The sequence below is a fragment of the Mustela putorius genome, unplaced genomic scaffold (genome assembly GCF_011764305.1).
Source record: "Mustela putorius furo isolate JIRA1106 unplaced genomic scaffold, ASM1176430v1.1 tig00000196_pilon_pilon_pilon, whole genome shotgun sequence".
Classification (NCBI taxonomy): domain Eukaryota; kingdom Metazoa; phylum Chordata; class Mammalia; order Carnivora; family Mustelidae; genus Mustela; species Mustela putorius.
This window is the reverse complement of record NW_025421310.1, coordinates 7,053,230-7,070,259: the sequence shown is the minus strand read 5'-3', so window position 1 is coordinate 7,070,259 and position 17,030 is coordinate 7,053,230. Positions and strand designations below refer to the sequence as shown.

The 17,030-nt window shown below is 44.2% G+C and overlaps 1 protein-coding gene across 1 annotated transcript in view; it reads left to right on the top strand.

The window, feature by feature from the left end:
- LOC101692057 (putative protein ZNF720) overlaps window positions 1–16,614 on the top strand; it is a 38,067-nt gene extending 21,453 nt beyond the window's left edge. The window contains exons 4-5 of the mRNA XM_013050043.2: window positions 14,751–14,877; window positions 15,569–16,614. Coding sequence (XP_012905497.2) covers window positions 14,751–14,877; window positions 15,569–15,593 — 152 coding nt within the window. The 3' untranslated portion in view covers window positions 15,594–16,614. The remainder of the gene's footprint in view (window positions 1–14,750; window positions 14,878–15,568) is intronic.
- The last annotated feature ends 416 nt before the right edge of the window (window positions 16,615–17,030 follow it).

Below are 17,030 nucleotides of genomic sequence, written 5' to 3'. Positions count from 1 at the left end.
AAAGTATACAAATGTGAAGAAGGTGGTCAAACCTTTAAGGACTGTTCATCAATAAATGGACATTTGCAGATCTGTACTGGAGAGGAAAATTACAAGTGTAATGAAAGTGCCAAAGTCTTTAAATCACACTCAAAACTTACTGAACATCACAGAATTCATAGTGGAGAAAAACCTTACCAGTGTCAAGAATGTGGCAAGACTTTTAAGCATAATTCACACCTCAGTCGACACAGCAGAACTCATGCTAGAGCAAAATGCTATAAATATCAAGAATGTGGGAAGGCCATTAATGGGAGCTCAAGGCTTACTCAACATCAGAGAATTCATATTGGGGAAAAACCTTACCGGTGTCAAGAATGTGGCAAGACCTTTAAGAATAATTCACACCTCAGTCGACACAGCAGAACTCATGCTAGAGCAAAACACTATAAATATCAAGAATGTGGGACGGCCATTAATGGGAGCTCAAGGCTTACTCAACATCAGAGAATTCATATTGGAAAAAAACCTTACCAATGTCTAGAATGTGGCAAAGCCTTTAACCACAGGTCACCCTTTATTCGACATCACAGAAGTCACACTGGAGAGAAACGTTACCAATGTCAAGAATGTGGTAAGGCCTTTATTGACAGTGGTGCCCTTGTTCGACATCACAGAATTCATACTGGAGAGAAACCTTACCAATGTCAAGAATGTGGCAAGGCATTTAACGTGCACTCACACCTCACTCGACATAACAGAACTCATACTAGAGCAAAACGCTATTAATATCAAGAATGTGGGAAGGCTATTAACTGAAGCTCAAGCCTTACTCAACATCACAGAATTCACACTGGAGAGAAACATTACCAATGTCAGGAATGTGGCAAGGCCTTTATTGACAGCAGGACCCTTACTCGACATCACAGAATTCATACTGGAGAAAAACCTTACCAATGTGAAGAATGTGGCAAGGCCTTTACCCATCTTTCACAACTTACTCGACATCACAGAATTCATATTAGAGAGAAACTTTATGTCCAGAATGTGGCAAAGCCTTTAATGAAAGCCCAACCTTTACTCAACATCACAGAATTCATACTGGAGATAAACCTTAATATCATGAATGTGGCAAGCGTGTTAACCATAGCTCAGCCCTTATTCAATATCACTGAATTCATACTTGAGGGAAACCACATCAATATCACAAATTTTCAAAACCTTTATAATCACTCAATCCTCACTAATTATCATCAAAATTCATACTAGATAGAAAGCTTACCAGTGTACACAATGCAATAAAAGGGGCACCTGTGTGGCTCAGTCGGTTAGGGTGCTCACTCCTGCTCAGGTTATGATCCCAGGATCCTGGGACCAAGCTCCTCATTGGACTCCCTGCTCAGCGGGCAGCGTGCTTCTCCCTCTCCTCCTGCCTGACCCTCCTCACTACTTGTGCTCTCTCTCCATCTCTCTGTCAAATAAATAAATAAAATCGTGAAGAAAGAAAGAAAAAAATGTGAGAAAAATCGGTTAAGGAGTGCTCTCCCATTCATGCCTATGAGAGAATTTATATCAGATGATAACTTCAGAAATAGAACCAGTGTGGCAAGGTTTTTGTCCAGCATGCACGCCTTCTAAACAGAGAATTCATACTGGAAAGACACTGGGTGGATGTGGCCAAACCTCTAGCAGGTGCACAATCCTTACTGCACGTCACAGAATTCACACTGCAGAGAAAATTATGAATGTAATAAATGTGAGAGAGTGCCTATGGACAGCTCTCTCTTCACTCCATATCAGAGATTTCATATAGGAGAGTAAGTGTACAAATACTAAGAATGGGGATGCCTGGGTGGTTCAGTGTGTTAAAGCCTCTGCCTTTGGCTCAGGACATGATCTTAGGATCCTGGGATCAAGTCCCGCATCGGCTCTCTGCTCTGTGGTGAGCCTGCTTCCTCCTCTCTCCCTCTCTGCCTGCCTCTCTGCCTATTGGTGATCTCTGTCTGTCAAATAAATTTTAAAAATCTTAAAAAAAAAAAAAATACTAAGAATGTGTCTGCCCTGTCAGTTGGGACTCCCAACTTAACATTGTAGTTTTTTATAGGAGTAAAAGTGTGAAATGTAAAGCACATAGCCAAGCCTGTAACTGGAATTCAATGCTTATTCAGTATCTCAAAATGCATATTAGCTTCAAACCCTTGGAACATCATGAATGTGGAAAGACCTTCATTTTGGTATACATTTGGAGTAAACACCAGACAGTGCGTTATAAAAGTAAATTGAAAAATAGCAATGCTTTAAAACTAACTAAACATCAAATGCCAATAAATGTTACAGAGATCAAGCCAATGGAATACATTATTCAGTCTATTCAGAAATTAGTCTGTATGAAAATAGTCATATAAAAAGAAATCAAACACTTAGAAAAATGTATGTGGTATTCTGTTGAATGGATTAGCGGATGGACTTTCACATATGTATGAGGGATTTCAATATTTTTAAAAATTTCTTACATTGACCATATTTGAGATTTGTGACTAAGAATATTAATGTGTTTTCCCCTGAAATCACTCCAGAAAATTTCTCTTTTCCCTTGGGTGTGTAAGACCATGTTGTTGATTCTTGCTACGTTGAAGATACTAGATGTCCTGCTCCATTAAGTAGGACTCATGCGTACCTAATTTTTCATGGAAGAGGACCGTGTGATATATAACATAGAAAGTACATCTCAGTGGAGATGGTGCTTACGGTTGATAACACTGGTGTTAAGATTCCATGCGATAGGTGTTCAGAGCACACACTTCTGCATGTATTGACACTAAAGAACTTCCTCAATATTAGAAATAGGAGGTTTTCCTAATTGTTCTTTAAGGAAAAAGAGGTAGCCAACCAGTAAACTACTAATGTATCTTCCTACATGCAATCATTAGAGAGTATGACTTGATGTGCTTAAATGAGGAAATCCTGACATGACTGAAAGAGGGTAGCTAACTCTTCCCTACAATGCCATACTATTGAACATACACATTTCTGAGGAGTAAGTATACCTCTGTTGTGAAATTTTTGGAAATAGGTACTCCCACATCCTTCTTGCAACACTTGAATGCTTTTGCACATGCATATTTTGTATTTTGAATGGTGACAATAGAGTGGATTTGAAAAACATAACTTAGTGTATGTGTGAACATAATATATTTTCATTAATAAAACACTTTTTTAACATGGATATGGGTGTGTTGTGAATGATGTGTTATCCTACGTCTAGTGTTCATCTATCTCTTTGAGGGTTGTAGGGTGCTGATCAAGTCAATCACCTGTTTGATACTGGAGTAGAACAATAAACCTAGGAATCCATTCGGTTGTCTGAAGGTTTAAGGGATATGTGATTATTTTTCCCCTAGTCTATGCTGTGATTTTCTCCTCTTTGTGAATAATATTACAGTGGATATATTACTGAGGTATGTAACATAGAGATATTGCTGGTACTTGGCATTGATTTTGTGTAGCCAGCAGTTTTGCAGGGCCCTTGCACTAATAGGAGCCCTTTTCACTAGTGCATTCCCCAGTCAGCATACTTCAGGGTTACAAGTTAGTGGAACATCTCATGACATCTGCACTCTGTCCTTGTAAGCCACCATCTCTCCTTTCTCCCAGTGCTTTCCTTCCCAGAGAAGACTCCCCCTCCCACAGCACTTCCCTAAATCTGTTTTAGTCAGAATGGCATCTTCTGGACTTAGACTTGGGACACTCTAGCACTGCACCATGGCCCTAAATGAAGGTATGTGTTCCACATCCTACATTGAGTGTTGTTTTGATGTGACTATGAGGTACGCATGCGCATATGACCATCCCATGTGTGTCATAGATACCCCATAGGAAAGAGAAATCTATCCCAATAGGAGTGATGACATAGCCCAGGGAAGAGAAAGAAAATATTTAAGCTGAAGAATTAGAAGGTAGAGGAGGACAACTATCCCTAGTTGCCTGTGACTCCCTAGATGTAGAAAAATAACTTGTATTTGTTTTATGACCTACTTACCTTCAGATCTCCAGTTGTATTCGTGGTCATTTTTCTTTCCACCTATGTAGGCACTACAACCATTCTTTTTTGACTATATTATTAATATAGTGTCCTCAAGAAAATGCTTAATTGAGATTAGACAGATGGAAAGCAAATCAGTATTAATGCAGACATTAATGCAGACAATGTGGGATGTGAATCTAAGTAAAAATTTGAGGAAGGCACCATCCTTCATGAGAAAGACAGGATTTATTAAAAGGAAATGTGAGGAACTCTTATCCAGGTTGGGAGGGACCTGGAGGTGGCTCCCTTTAGTCACTGCAAAGGCACAGGAGCTCTTTCTCGTGTCATCTGATGAATATATGTTATGGGGAAAAGAAATGGAACATGTGAGTTTCTCAGTAGTAGGGAAGTCCTGATTTATCCTGATGATTTGATTGACCTCCTGTGTCTTCCTGAGGACTAATGCTGTTGGATGTCAGTGATTATTCTACTTCCCCTGGCTAGATCCATGACAAGGGATGGAGAAGGGTGTTGGATGATGCAACCACGTGGGCAGCTTTAAGACATCACGTGGTAAAATAGTTGTTTGAGCTGAAGAAGTCTTCTGGGCAGTGGCGTAGGGTGGATGAGCAAGACATGTGCTGTGGTTGCTTCCAAGCCCTGTTTCCCAGGTAGTTAACCACAGTCAAGGTCAGATCTGGTGTGGTTGGGTGATCTTCAGGGAAGCTGCTTCACTACTGTGTGGGACTTGCCTCCCTTTTCTCAGAGCCATAATCAGTGTAGTTCTAGGGGTGCCTGGGTAGCTCAGTCATTAAGTGTCTGCCCGAAACTCAGGTCATGAGCCCTGCATGGTGCTCCCTGCTCAGCAGGAAGCCTGCTTCTCCAAACTCTCTCACTCCCCTTAATTGTGTTCCCTCTCTGTCTCTGTCTCTGTTGAATAAATAAAATGTTAAAAAAATAATTTAAAAAAATAAAGAAATTGGTGGAAACATTTATAGTCTATTACGGTATGCAAGAGACCACACCCTTGAGCAGGAATTATACAACCACCTCCTTCAAACAGGAAAACTGTAGCTCTTAGGGGCTCTAGGGGTGGGTCAATGAAGGGTCTCACTTTGACTCAGGTCATGATGTTAGGTTTCCAGCACAGCCCTGCCGTGGGCTCCCTGCTCAGTGGTGACTTGGTTTGTCTCTCTTCCCCTGCCCATCACAACCCACACACAGGAAAGCCTCTCTCAGTCTCTCAAATAAAATATTTAAAAAATTAAAGTGTAGCTCTTTTTCAGCAGAAGTCCCACACATGTGCTATTTCAATCAACTTACTACGTTGTACCCTAAAATATTACATAAGTTCTTCCTGACCACTGTGCTGAAGGATCCGACAGTTTTCTGATCCAAAAACCCAAGCTGTCTGTTACCCTTTGAAAAGGCAATGCAGGGGCACCTGGGTGGCTCAGTGGTTTAGGCTGCTGCCTTTGGCTAGGGTCATGATCTCAGGGTCCTGGGATCGAGCCCCGCATCGGGCTCCCTGCTCCGCAGGAAGCCTGCTTCCCTCTCTCTCTCTCTCTCTCTCTCTCTGCCTGCCTCTCTGCCTGCTTGTGATCTCTGTCTGTCAAATAAATAAATAAAATCTTAAAAAAAAAAAAAAAAGAAAAGGCAATGCATACAGGATGAGTTTTGATGGGAATGGAATATCAGCATTATTCAGGAGGCAAGCCACTTGGAAAAAAGAAAGACTCATGTTCAAAAATCAACTCCAGGGACACATGGGTGGCTCAGTTGGTTAAGCAGCTGCCTTCGGCTCAGGTCATGATCCCAGCGTCCTGGGATCAAGTTCCACATCGGGCTCCTTGCTCAGCAGGGAGCCTGCTTCTCCCTCAGCCTCTGCCTGCCATTCTGTCTGCCTGTGCTCGCTCTCTCTCCCTCTCTCTCTGAAGAATAAATAAAATTAAAAAAAAAAAATCAACTCCAGGGGCACTTGGGTGGCTCAGTGGGTTAAGACTCTGTCTTCAGACAGGTAGTGATCTCAGGGTCTTGGGATCAAGTCCCGCATCTGGCTCTTTGCTCAGTAGGGAGCCTGCTTCCTCAACTCTCTCTCTGCCTGCCTCTCTGCCAACTTATGATCTCTGCCAAATAAATAAATAAAATCTTAAACAAGCAAACAAACAAAAAAAGCCTCCAAGGATTTGGCCAGGCCTTCAGAATTTTAAAGGAGCTTGAGGACAGTGAATCAGTAGGAGAGAAGTGGGGCAGTCTGATACAGTTCATGATCACCTGTCCACTCACTGTGCCTCCTAGGGACCATAGGGAGGTGCTTGGAGGTTGTGTATGGGTTCCCAGGGGTGGTTGAGCCAGAAGCGGGATTACCAGTCTTTCTTGTAAACAATGTGTGATGTATAGATGTACAAAGAAGGGTTTAGTCCATCATTCATGGAAAGGTACATCCCGAAATTTAAAGACTATTAAGTTCGCCAAGGCAGGGTTTCAATTTAAATTAGAAAACGGTCTTTTAGGTTTGTCCTGTGTTACAAATGCTATTATTTCCTTCTGCTGTGATGCTGAGATGTATATATTCATATACATATACACATACACATACGTATATATGTAAGAATCAATTAGATGGAGGACCTTTATTAGGAAAAGAGATGATCATGATGTGGGAAACCAAGGCAGAAGAAAACATACCTACAGGTCATTGACATGTCCTTGAAACAGGCAGACTGACATTCCTTCAAGGACTCAACTGCCATGATGTTAATAGGTTGCTAATGGGAAAAGACAATCCTGACCTGAACTCCCTAACCTCCAGCAGGATCCTGTAAGTCTACTTTAACATATAACTTTTTTTGGAAATACTTTCTTTTCCTCTTTCTTTCTTTCTTTCTTTCTTTCTTTCTTTCTTTCTTTCTTTTTTTTTTTTCCTCTTAACCCTGCTAGCTACTTATTGGCAATCATCTCCCAAGCAGATGGCCCACCGAGACACATCAGAAGGGTCCCATGACTAAGCTTTTTTAGATGGTAATAAATGACCTTTTCCCAACTACTGCTAGCCCCCTCAAGGTCCTAAAACCTTGCTTCCAAAATTCCTTAGAGACTTCTGCTATTCCAAACTCCCTCCAACTTGAAAGTATGTAGTGGGCCATGCCTCATGACATAGTGCAGCTCTTTCTGCCCCCAGGTCCTGTCCCCATGCTTTCATAGAACACCTCTGGCACCAGAGACATCTCAAGAATCCTTTCCTTGCCATCAGCGTCAAACCCTAATGCTCTTTCCTACATGGATACTGGAGATTAACAGTTTATATCACAAAGAGTTGCCTACCTGTAACAGACACAAGAAAAAATGTTCATCATCATTAGCCTTCAAGGAGATTCAAGTCAAAACCACATTGGGATACAACCTTACACCAGTTAGAATGGCCAAAATTAACAAGACAGGAAACACCAAGTGTTGGAGAGGATGTGGAGAAAGGGGAATCCTCTTACACTGTTGGTAGGAATGCAAGTTGGTGCAGGCATGTTGGAAAACAGTGTGTGGAGATTCCTTGAGAAATTAAAAATAGAGCTTCCCTATGATCTTGCAATTGCACTCTTGGGTATTTACCCCAAAGATACAGACATAGTAAAAAGAAGAGCCATCTGTACCCCAATGTTCATAGCAGCCATGACCACGGTCACCAAATGTGCAAAGAGCCAAGATGACCTTCAACACACGAATGGATAAAGAAGCTGTGGTCCATATATATAATGGGATATTATGCCTCCATCAGAAAGGATGAATACCCAACTTTTGTATCAACATAGATGGGACTGGAGATTATGCTGAGTGAAATAACTCAGCAGAGAGAGTCAATTATCATGTGGTTTCGCTTATTTGTGGAACATAAGGAAGGACATTAGGAGGAGAACACTAGGAGGACATTAGGTGAAGGAGTGAAGTGAATTGGGGGAAATCGGAGGGGGAGATGAAGCATGAGAGACTGTGGACTCTGAGAAAGGAACTGAGGGTTATGGCGGGGGATTGGGGGTTTGGTGAGTCTGGTGGTGGGTATTAAGGAGGGCATGGATTGTATGGAACACTGGGTGTGGTGCATAAATAATGAATCTTGGAACACTGGGGGGAAAAAACTGCAAAAAAAAAAAAAAAGAAAGAAAAGAAAAGTTGCCTTCCTTGAGGACAAACATTGTTTCATAAACATATCGTCTTTCCTTTCTCCTCTGAATATAATCCCTTCTTTGGAAATTCTAAATCGTACCTCCTCCTTCATAAGTCACAGTGACACAGAAGTGTCACCTCTTTGAGCCTCACCTTTCTCATTCATATACTTAAGAACTTGTTTTTTTCTTGTGAAACTGTCTGACATCATTGAGAACAGCACAGGAAAAACAAATTTTCCTCTCCTCACATTCATTCTGTTGTGTGAACTGACCTCCACACTGCAGACCCAGAACAGAACATGCAGAGAGAGCTGGAGAACAAGGGCAGTCAGAGCTCCATTGCTTTTCCTGCCAAGAAGGCCTCAGCAGATCAGGGCCATGAAACCTGCAGCCCACCCAGAGGAACAGGCTGGGGGTTTGTAGGGAAATACGGGATAATTGCCGATTTCCAGAGGAATTTGTCTGTGTTGCCAGCCATGTTCATCACGTCGTCAGGGTGGGGGTTTCTGAATCACAGGGCTGAGGTGAGAAGAGGTTTGTGGAGAAGAGAAAGGTTACTTATTTGGAAATGGAGTCCCACTGAAGCATTAATTGCTTTTATGTTTGTTCAACCTTATGCCTTCCAAGTGTTTTTCATTTCAGTGACCAAGACAGCTGTTGTAAGAAGACTGCATAGTTTACAGTGAGAAACCACTCAGTGTTTTCTGGAAAGGCTAAAATAAAGAAAAAGTATAACATCAAATTTTCCTGAGAATGCTGAGAATTAGAATTCTCGTATATCCCCGATGGGAGGGTAAAAAGAACATGCAGTGTGGAAAACTGTGTGGCAGGTCCTTATGAACAGAAACAGGTACTGGAGGGAAATATTTAGTCACCCAAAAATATGTCTCCTTGGCCTGAACATTATTTTTGGTCGGTTTATTTTGAATCAAAGGAAGATAAAGGAAAAACTCTTAACTCCTGTGTTTACTTTAAAAGAAACATTTGCATTTTTACGTGTGTTCGGTGTGTAAGCTGTCTCCCTCTGTGTAGCAGAAAGAGAAAGAAGGAACCAGTCTCCAGAAACTCTGATGGTGGAGGAGGCAGGGCTCGATCTCTGCTCCCAGCCCCAGCCTTGGTTCCCCTGCTTGGCCTGGTCACCTCCCCAGTTCCCTCCCAGCAGGCTCACCTGTGGAGTTTCAGAAAGGATCTTCTCTGCGGGCCTCCCCCTCAGATTCTGTCAGTTGGTTTGGGCAAAAACAACACTGTTGTGTTAATTAAGGGCTCAGGTGATTGTCAGCGGTGCCAGGGGGGAGCCTGAGGACTTCTGAGAATGGATTTTTGGCTCTGGTCCTGGAGAGGTGACAGGGTCTCTGCTCCCTGAGTCTGGGAGGGTCAGGTCCCTGCAACCCGTGGTTCTGATGCTGACGCTGAAGTTGTGAGTGGCAGTGGCAGGGGACCCCTCCCTCCCCACAAAGCAGGTGAGGAAAATGCAGGGATGGGTGTCCTCCTGGGAGCTCACAGTTTCTGAGGGGCTCCGGACACAAAGGCCTGGGAAGTTGGGCCTTTTCTGCATCTCCGAGTCCTGCCCGCAGCTGAGCGGTGTGAGGAGATGGAGCTCTGTTGCTGGGTTTCAGGGCATTTTCTCCTGATGCAGCTGTGATTCCCCCCACATCCCTCGTGAGGATGAAATCTAGAGGTAGAGGCGAAGGCAGAAATGGACGGCTCTCAGGTGAGCCTGGTGTCCCCGCAGAGCCGTGTCCTTGGTTTCTCTGCAGACCCTCGAGTTTAGAAGCTGCAGATGTGGATGCCTTGAGTTCTGGTGCTTCTTGCTTCTGCATTCACCTGTTTTTAAGATCTAGTCAGAAGTGATAACTCACAGTTAGGTCTTTAGAATGCTTCTCTATGTCCGAGAGCCTTCTGTCCTGTCCCCAACCTAGCTTCGATAGGGCATCAGCCGTTGTCACTTTGAATTAAAGTCCTGTGAGGATTGACAATATTCCGTTGGTGGCAGATCCAGAGGGGAAGGTGTGGAGTCCGAGAATCCTGTGGCTGATGAGGTCTCGTCCTGGGATGTCAGGGAGGGAAATCATTTCTCATTCGGGTTCCTCTGGATTCTCAATCAACTGTGTGCAGCCGGGGAGGAAGGAAATGCGGACATAAGCTCGGTGGGTATGAGTCCAGAAAAACTTGGAACGTTCTTATTCTAAAAACGGATGTGTGTATGTCTTCATCTTTAGCACGTGAAAGAGATACTCTGTGTAAAATGCACTAGAGGAGGTTGCCTGGGGCCTCAGTCAACTAAGGTTGTGATGAAGTTTTAGAACCTAGGTGAGGTTCGGTGGGCTGAGGTCCGGAGTTGATGACCAAGAAAGAATTATTGAGACATCTTTGGTGCAAAATGGTGGTTTATTAAAGCACGGGGACAGGACCCATGGGCTGGAAGAGCTGCTGCCCCGGGTTGTGAGGGATGGCAGGTTATGTACCTTGCGGTCCGGGGTGGGGTGGGGGGCGGGGGAGGTGGATGGTGAAGGGATGGGAGGTTTCAACGGAGTTTGTATATGTTAAAGAGGGCCTACAAGGAGCAAGGAGGAGGCCTTGCTCTTGTGTCTTGATCAATGTCGTCTTTAGGTCAGCCATTAATCATCAAGATAGTTGGGAGATTCTTAGGTGGGGTGTTAAGATCCTGCTATCATTTACATTCCCTTTTACCTCAGCCTCCTTCAGTAATGTTTATGATGGGGAGGGAGACATTAGGGCTTGAGGAACTGAGAGTTATTTGCCTCTGGAAATTTGGGCTATTGATAAGGTAACTTCACTGTTTGTAGATCTCCAGGACATTTGTCGAGCAAGGGAGATTCCTGTCTTGCAGGATTGTGATCTCTGCAAGTTAACAATTTGTTTATCATTCATGGTAGTCAGGGTGCCTGAGGAATGCTACACATATTACGGAGGGGAGCGGGTACAGAGGGGGGTGCAAGGCGCCAGCTTTTGCTTTGTCTTCAGCCAGCCTCGTGCTCCCTCATCAGCTGGACTGCTGATTGCCGCTCAGGTCAGGATCTCTGGGTCCTGGTTTGGTATCCCGCTTCTGGCTCTGTGCCCAGAGGGGAGTCCGCCTGACATTCTCTCTCCTGCCTGCATCCATCTCCTCTAGAATATAAATCAGTCTTGGGGACTGAGGGTGTTTCATTTGGTTAAGAGTCTGCTTTCTGCCTCCAGCTCAGGTCATGATCCGGGGGTTTGGGATTCAGCCCTACATGGGACTCCTAGGTGGGCAAGGGTCCTGCTTCAGTGTTTTCTCTGCTGCTCTGCTTGTTTGTGCTGTCTCTCTCGCTCCCTTTGAATTAAATACAGTCTTTGTAAAAAAAAATTATTTATTTGTAAGAGAAAGAGTGAGCACACAAGTAGGCTGTGCTGTGGATAGAGGCCAAAGGCTCCCTGCTGAGCAAGGATTTCCACCCCCCCCACCCCCCCACCCCGCCCCTGCAACGTAGGAGGTGTTCCCAGGACCTCCTGTCTTGGCCTGAGCAGAAGGCTGATGCCCACTGACTGAGTCACCCAGTTGCCCCTATAAATAGAATCATTAAAGAAGATGAAAATGAAAATAAATCTTAAAAATTAAAAGAAAAGAAAGGCATAAAGTAGTTATTACTAGCACAGTGTAATGTCTCTGTCAGTCAGACGTGGTTCCATGATTGGCTGGAAGCCCGTTCTGCAGGGCTGTTGGAATTCCCCTGAGGCAGGACAAAGGCTGCAGAAGTTTCCTGAATACCAGAGATGAGCAGGCAGGAGGGCACAGGAGAGTCTATCTGAAAGGGGGGGGGGGTGTTTCTTAAAGCGGGAAAGAAGGTGAGGAGTTCTGGGGAACGAGGAACTTGCTCCTTTCTGCTCACTGTACCTGGTTGTCAGAAGCCAATTAGTTCCTTAGCCTCTTGGGAATTTTGAGGTGGGTCCCCTGATGGCCCTGTCTGAACTCAGCCAAGGGGACACTGGGGCCATTCCTCGACTCCTTTGGTGAAGCCTGCTTGCCTAAAAGCAGCCTCTACAGAAGGAAAGTGATTGATTTGTGTATGTATAGCCACTGTATTTGCATACTTAGATTTACATTCTGAATTCCTGCTTTCAGTCCACAGGAAAATACCAGTGATGGTGTGTCCTTTCTTGTGTATTAGGCACTGATATCAATTTGTTTCAATTCAGCTGATGTGAACTTCTTTTATTGGCTTGGCTCTGTCTCACAGATCCTCCCCTGTAACGTTCGTATTTTCCCTCCTGTCATTTGTAAGGAACATGGGATACTGAGAAATATGCAGGAACTATCGCTGTTATGCCCCAATAATTGGTCCGTGATTAAAGGAACCAGACTGATATAAAGCGACGGTCAAGCATGTAAAGTTTTTTTCCAGCGAGATAAACACAACACCAGGCAGAGTGGGTGCAAGGCAAGATTTATTAAAAACACTCCCGGCGAAGTTTCAGGGCCCAGGTGAAGGGGAGCTGAGAAAGTTGCACGGGAGGAGGTGGGCACCCTCGGATGAGGTTCCATGACTCTGGAGAGCAGAGTGGCGGAAGTCACGCCCAAGGCAGGGAGGAGGGGGCTTTTAAGGGGTCTTGGGGAAAGCTCAGGGGTCTTTTGGCAAGTTTCCCTTATTCGGATATCCCGCCTGCTTGTCGAGGTCCCATTGGTCCACAGGAGACCGGGGCGGGGTTCTCAGATTCCTGCTTGGGCCTTTGTTCTCCTGTCTGAGCTCAGGTCTTGTGGCAGGAACTTTTGCCATCTTTAGTAGCCCTTCCTGCCAGCCCAACAAAGCAAACCTTTATTTTGCGCCAAGCATTAAGAATCTAACAGAACGGGGACTCCTGGGTGGCTCAATTGGTTGGACAACTGCCTTCAGCTCGGGTCATGATCCCGGAATCCCGGGATCAAGTCCCGGATCGGGCTCCCAGCTCCGCAGGGAGTCTGCTTCTCTCTCTGCCCTTCTCTTCACTCATGCTCTCTCACTGTCTCTCTCTCAAATAAATAAATAAAATTAAAAAAAAAAGAATCTAACAGAACGTTCGGGGTCGCACCTCTTACAAGAGAAGGTGACCCTTCTGTTTCACAGTCTAGCTTTTAAGGGCAAAGGCCATGCGGTTGGGCCTGGCCACACACAGGTGACCAATGAGATTGAACTCCACAGTGATGCTAGGTGACCAATTGAGTTACAATTTACCCTAGTAGATGTACCCAAATGGTAGGGGCCCCTACTCCTTGGTAACCAGGGAAACATTATGCAACCCACTACTGATTGGATGTCTCCACCTGGCCTGACCCACCCTTGTATCTGGGCTTTGTTAACTGAGCTGGTTTCCAGGACTTGTTTTTAAGTAAATCCCATTGGGGAAGGGAAGCAGGGACAGTTTCACTTTAATGAAAGCCTCTTGCTAAATAGGTCCTTACAATCCCATTTCAGGTGTAAAACTTCTTTCTTCTGTGTTTCTCTTGATTGTGAGTTCATTTTTTCTCTTTCTTTCTTTCTTCTTTTCTTTTTTTCTTTATGTCTTTCTTTTACACATTTTCTCAGCAGAGAGACAGAGGAAGCATAGGAGTGAGGAAAGGGAAAGAGGGAGAAGCATATTCCCCCCTGAATGGGGAGCCCAACTCAGGGCTTCATCCCAGGAGTCTGGGATCATAACCTGAGGCTGAAGGCAGACCCTTAACCTACTGAACTGTCTGGGTCCCCCTTGCTTGTAGTTTCTGATGAGGAGAACAAAGTCAAAGGATGTGTGGATAAAATTAAATTTCCTTCATCTTCCAGTCTGCTGTTAAATACCTGAGAAAGGCAGAGTAGGACATTCCTCAGGGAACTCACAACTTCCTTAAGGTTAATGTTTTGTTGGATGCAAAAAGCAGCCTTAGCTTGACAATAGCTAAACTTCCAGGATCCTGTAATTACTCTTTAACCTATGAAAATTGCTTCAGAAACTTCCTTGAACTCTGTTCCCCAAAATGTAGCTTGGCCATCATCCTTCAAGCTTGCGGTCCACTGATAGATACCTGGAGGGGCTCCTGACTAAAGTGTTACTACCAAACAGTGAGTGGCCTCATCAAAACACCAGCTGGGAGGCCCTGAGGGTCCTGGAAACTTGCTTCCTAATTGCTTAGAGCCTCCTGCTATCCCTCACCCCCTCCCCACCTGAAAGCATAGAACCAGTCACTGCTCACATTCCTCTCCCCTTGTGTTAGGACCACAGTGTTTGTACCACGGATATCTCAACAATCCTTTCTTCATCATTCACTCCAGAACCCCAGTATTTCATATCAGAAACATGTCTAGAATTTCTTGACCATTGGTTCCTCTCCCACATCCCAACACTTTGCACTGGACAAGGAGGGCTGTCACCTCTGTGTAGCTGATAGAGTTGATTTCTGGGAGTGAAAGGAGTGAAAGTTCTCAACCAGGCAGCCCCCTGCCCCATAGGTTTTCTTTCTTCCCACACTCATATCACGGAGATGAAAAGGTCATGTCTGGTTCTAGCTGCTGACACTGACTTCCTCTTCATCTTAGGGACCATCTTAGGGGCACAGTTTGTCAATGATCACTTGGTGACTCTGGTATTTGTTACAGGGACTGCTGACCCTCAGGGATGTGACCATAGAATTCTCCGAGGAGGAGTGGGGATGCCTGACCCACACTCAGCAGCAACTGTACAGGGACGAGATGTTAGAGAACTATGGACATCTCCATTTCTTGGGTGAGGAAGACCCCTTCCAGGTTTCCAAAGCCCCACACAGGGTTTTGTTGCTTCCTGTGAAGACTGCCTCTTGGGCGATTTCTCTTGGGATAACTGGATTCCAGATCCAGGCAGAAAGGGAAGAAAGTAGGGGTTTGCAGATGGAGAGTGAAAGGGTCCATAGACAAAAGGTCGAGACTGATACAAAGCGAAGGTCAAGCAAAGCTTTATTTCACGCCGAGCATCAAGAATCAAACTGACTGGCCAGGGCCGTCTCTTGCAAAGAGGCGACCCCTCCCAGTCTCACAGACTAACTTTTATAGAGTAAAGTCCATGTAGTTGAGCCTGGCCACACACAGGTGGCCAATTGAATTACATTCTACCCCAGGATAGTCATCTAATTCAGCCTATGACTTTGGCTGGAATTGGCGCCTTTGTCTGGCGCCTGATAGGCGGGGCTCACACTCCTTGGCGGGTAATAGGTGCGCTTTACCTTGATTGGACATTTCCACCTGACTGGACACATCCTTGTATGTGGGCTTTGTTATCAGGGGCTGATCAGTCATATTTCACCAGTTCTGTTTCTAAGCGCTTTTCCCTTGGGGGGAAGGGGCAGATTCAATCTAAGTTTACTGCATAAACAACAAAATGGCTCGCTCTGGCTAAATAGGCCCTTATAGAGAGACAAATCTTCATGATGTTTCCTTTTTAGCTCAGCTTCTCCTTCCTCAAGGTAACATCATGGCTTGTGAAGATGAGTGGCAGTTCTCAACATTGAGTGACAGAATGGTGCTGCTTACATCTGAGACTGAAATTTACCCTTCTTCTTATGTCTGCTACTTGAAAGTGGAGGTCAGGATGTGAACATTGGAAATGCCTCCGGTGTGTTCTAAATGGACTGTTGGGCAACAGCTGTTGGGAAACCATTTTCTAGAATTGTCCAACATCATCTCTTCTCTACTGAACATAGGACTCAAGGAAAGTTAGAATTGGCAGCAATAGTCATTTTTCTTTTTCCTCATAAACAGGTCTCACTGTGTCAAATCCAAAACTGATCATGTTTTTGGAGCAAGAGAAGGAGCTCCGGGATGTGAAGAGAAAGGATAGTGTAGCTCTCCATGCAGGTGGGTGGGAATGGGTGATGCAGGTGACAGAGGGGACGTCCAAGTCTTAAGGAGGAAGATAGACCTTCAGCTGCGGTTCGAGCTCTCCTTGAAGGAATGTCAGTTGGAGACATGTCCAGTTTTATGTCTCTGTCTCTCTCAGAAGGACATCTGCTCTTCAACTAGGTTAAAGGCTTTGTAAATTCTGGTTCCTCATGAGACAAGTAGGGACATTGCTTCTCCCTCTCCTCGATGTATGCACAGTGGGGTTTGGTGCAGAAATTTTCAGAACACTGGAGACAGATTTTTAATGTTCTCTGCCTTGGCTTTCTAATGTTAGAGGCTTTAATATTAGTCTTAAACAAAACTGAGATTTAGTAATTTCATCAGATAACAGCACCGCTCTAAAATGAGAAAATATACTGCTTTATTTCCCTTCAAGTCTTCTTTTTTCTTTCTTTTCTTTTACTTCTTTCTTTTTTTATTTTAAAACTATAGAAATGTCCACTCTTTGAGTTCTGTTCATCAGTGGTCAAATAGTGCAATGTCTCCCTTTGTGTCTGAGAATTCCTACATAACAAATGCTATTGGGGAGCTAGCACATTTAGTACTTGGACTTGTAGCATTTAATAAAGTTTTATTTATTATATCATTTGTTAATAATTGCATCATGACTCTGTCTTCTGTAAACTTCTCGTGACTTTGTCATGTGTGTTTTCAGTTTCTGATTAGTCCTATATGTGATTTAGCTCTATATTTTGTACATCAAATGTCCTGATAAACATGCACATGTGCTTTTTAAGTAGTGAGTTAGACAGTTAGTAAGATTCCCATATATTTTGTTTAAAAATTTTATTTGTTTGAGAGACAGAGAGAGAAAAAATGAGTAGGGAAAGGGCAAAAGGAGAGGGAGAAGCAACGTCCCTGCTGAGCAGGGAGCCCTGGATCCAGAACCCTAAGCTCATGACCTGAACTGAAGGAAGCTGCTTAACTAATTGAGCCCCACAGGTACCCTGAATCCCCATGTTTGGAAAATCGTTTTTTTCAATAATGTGATGTTATTTCTGGGAA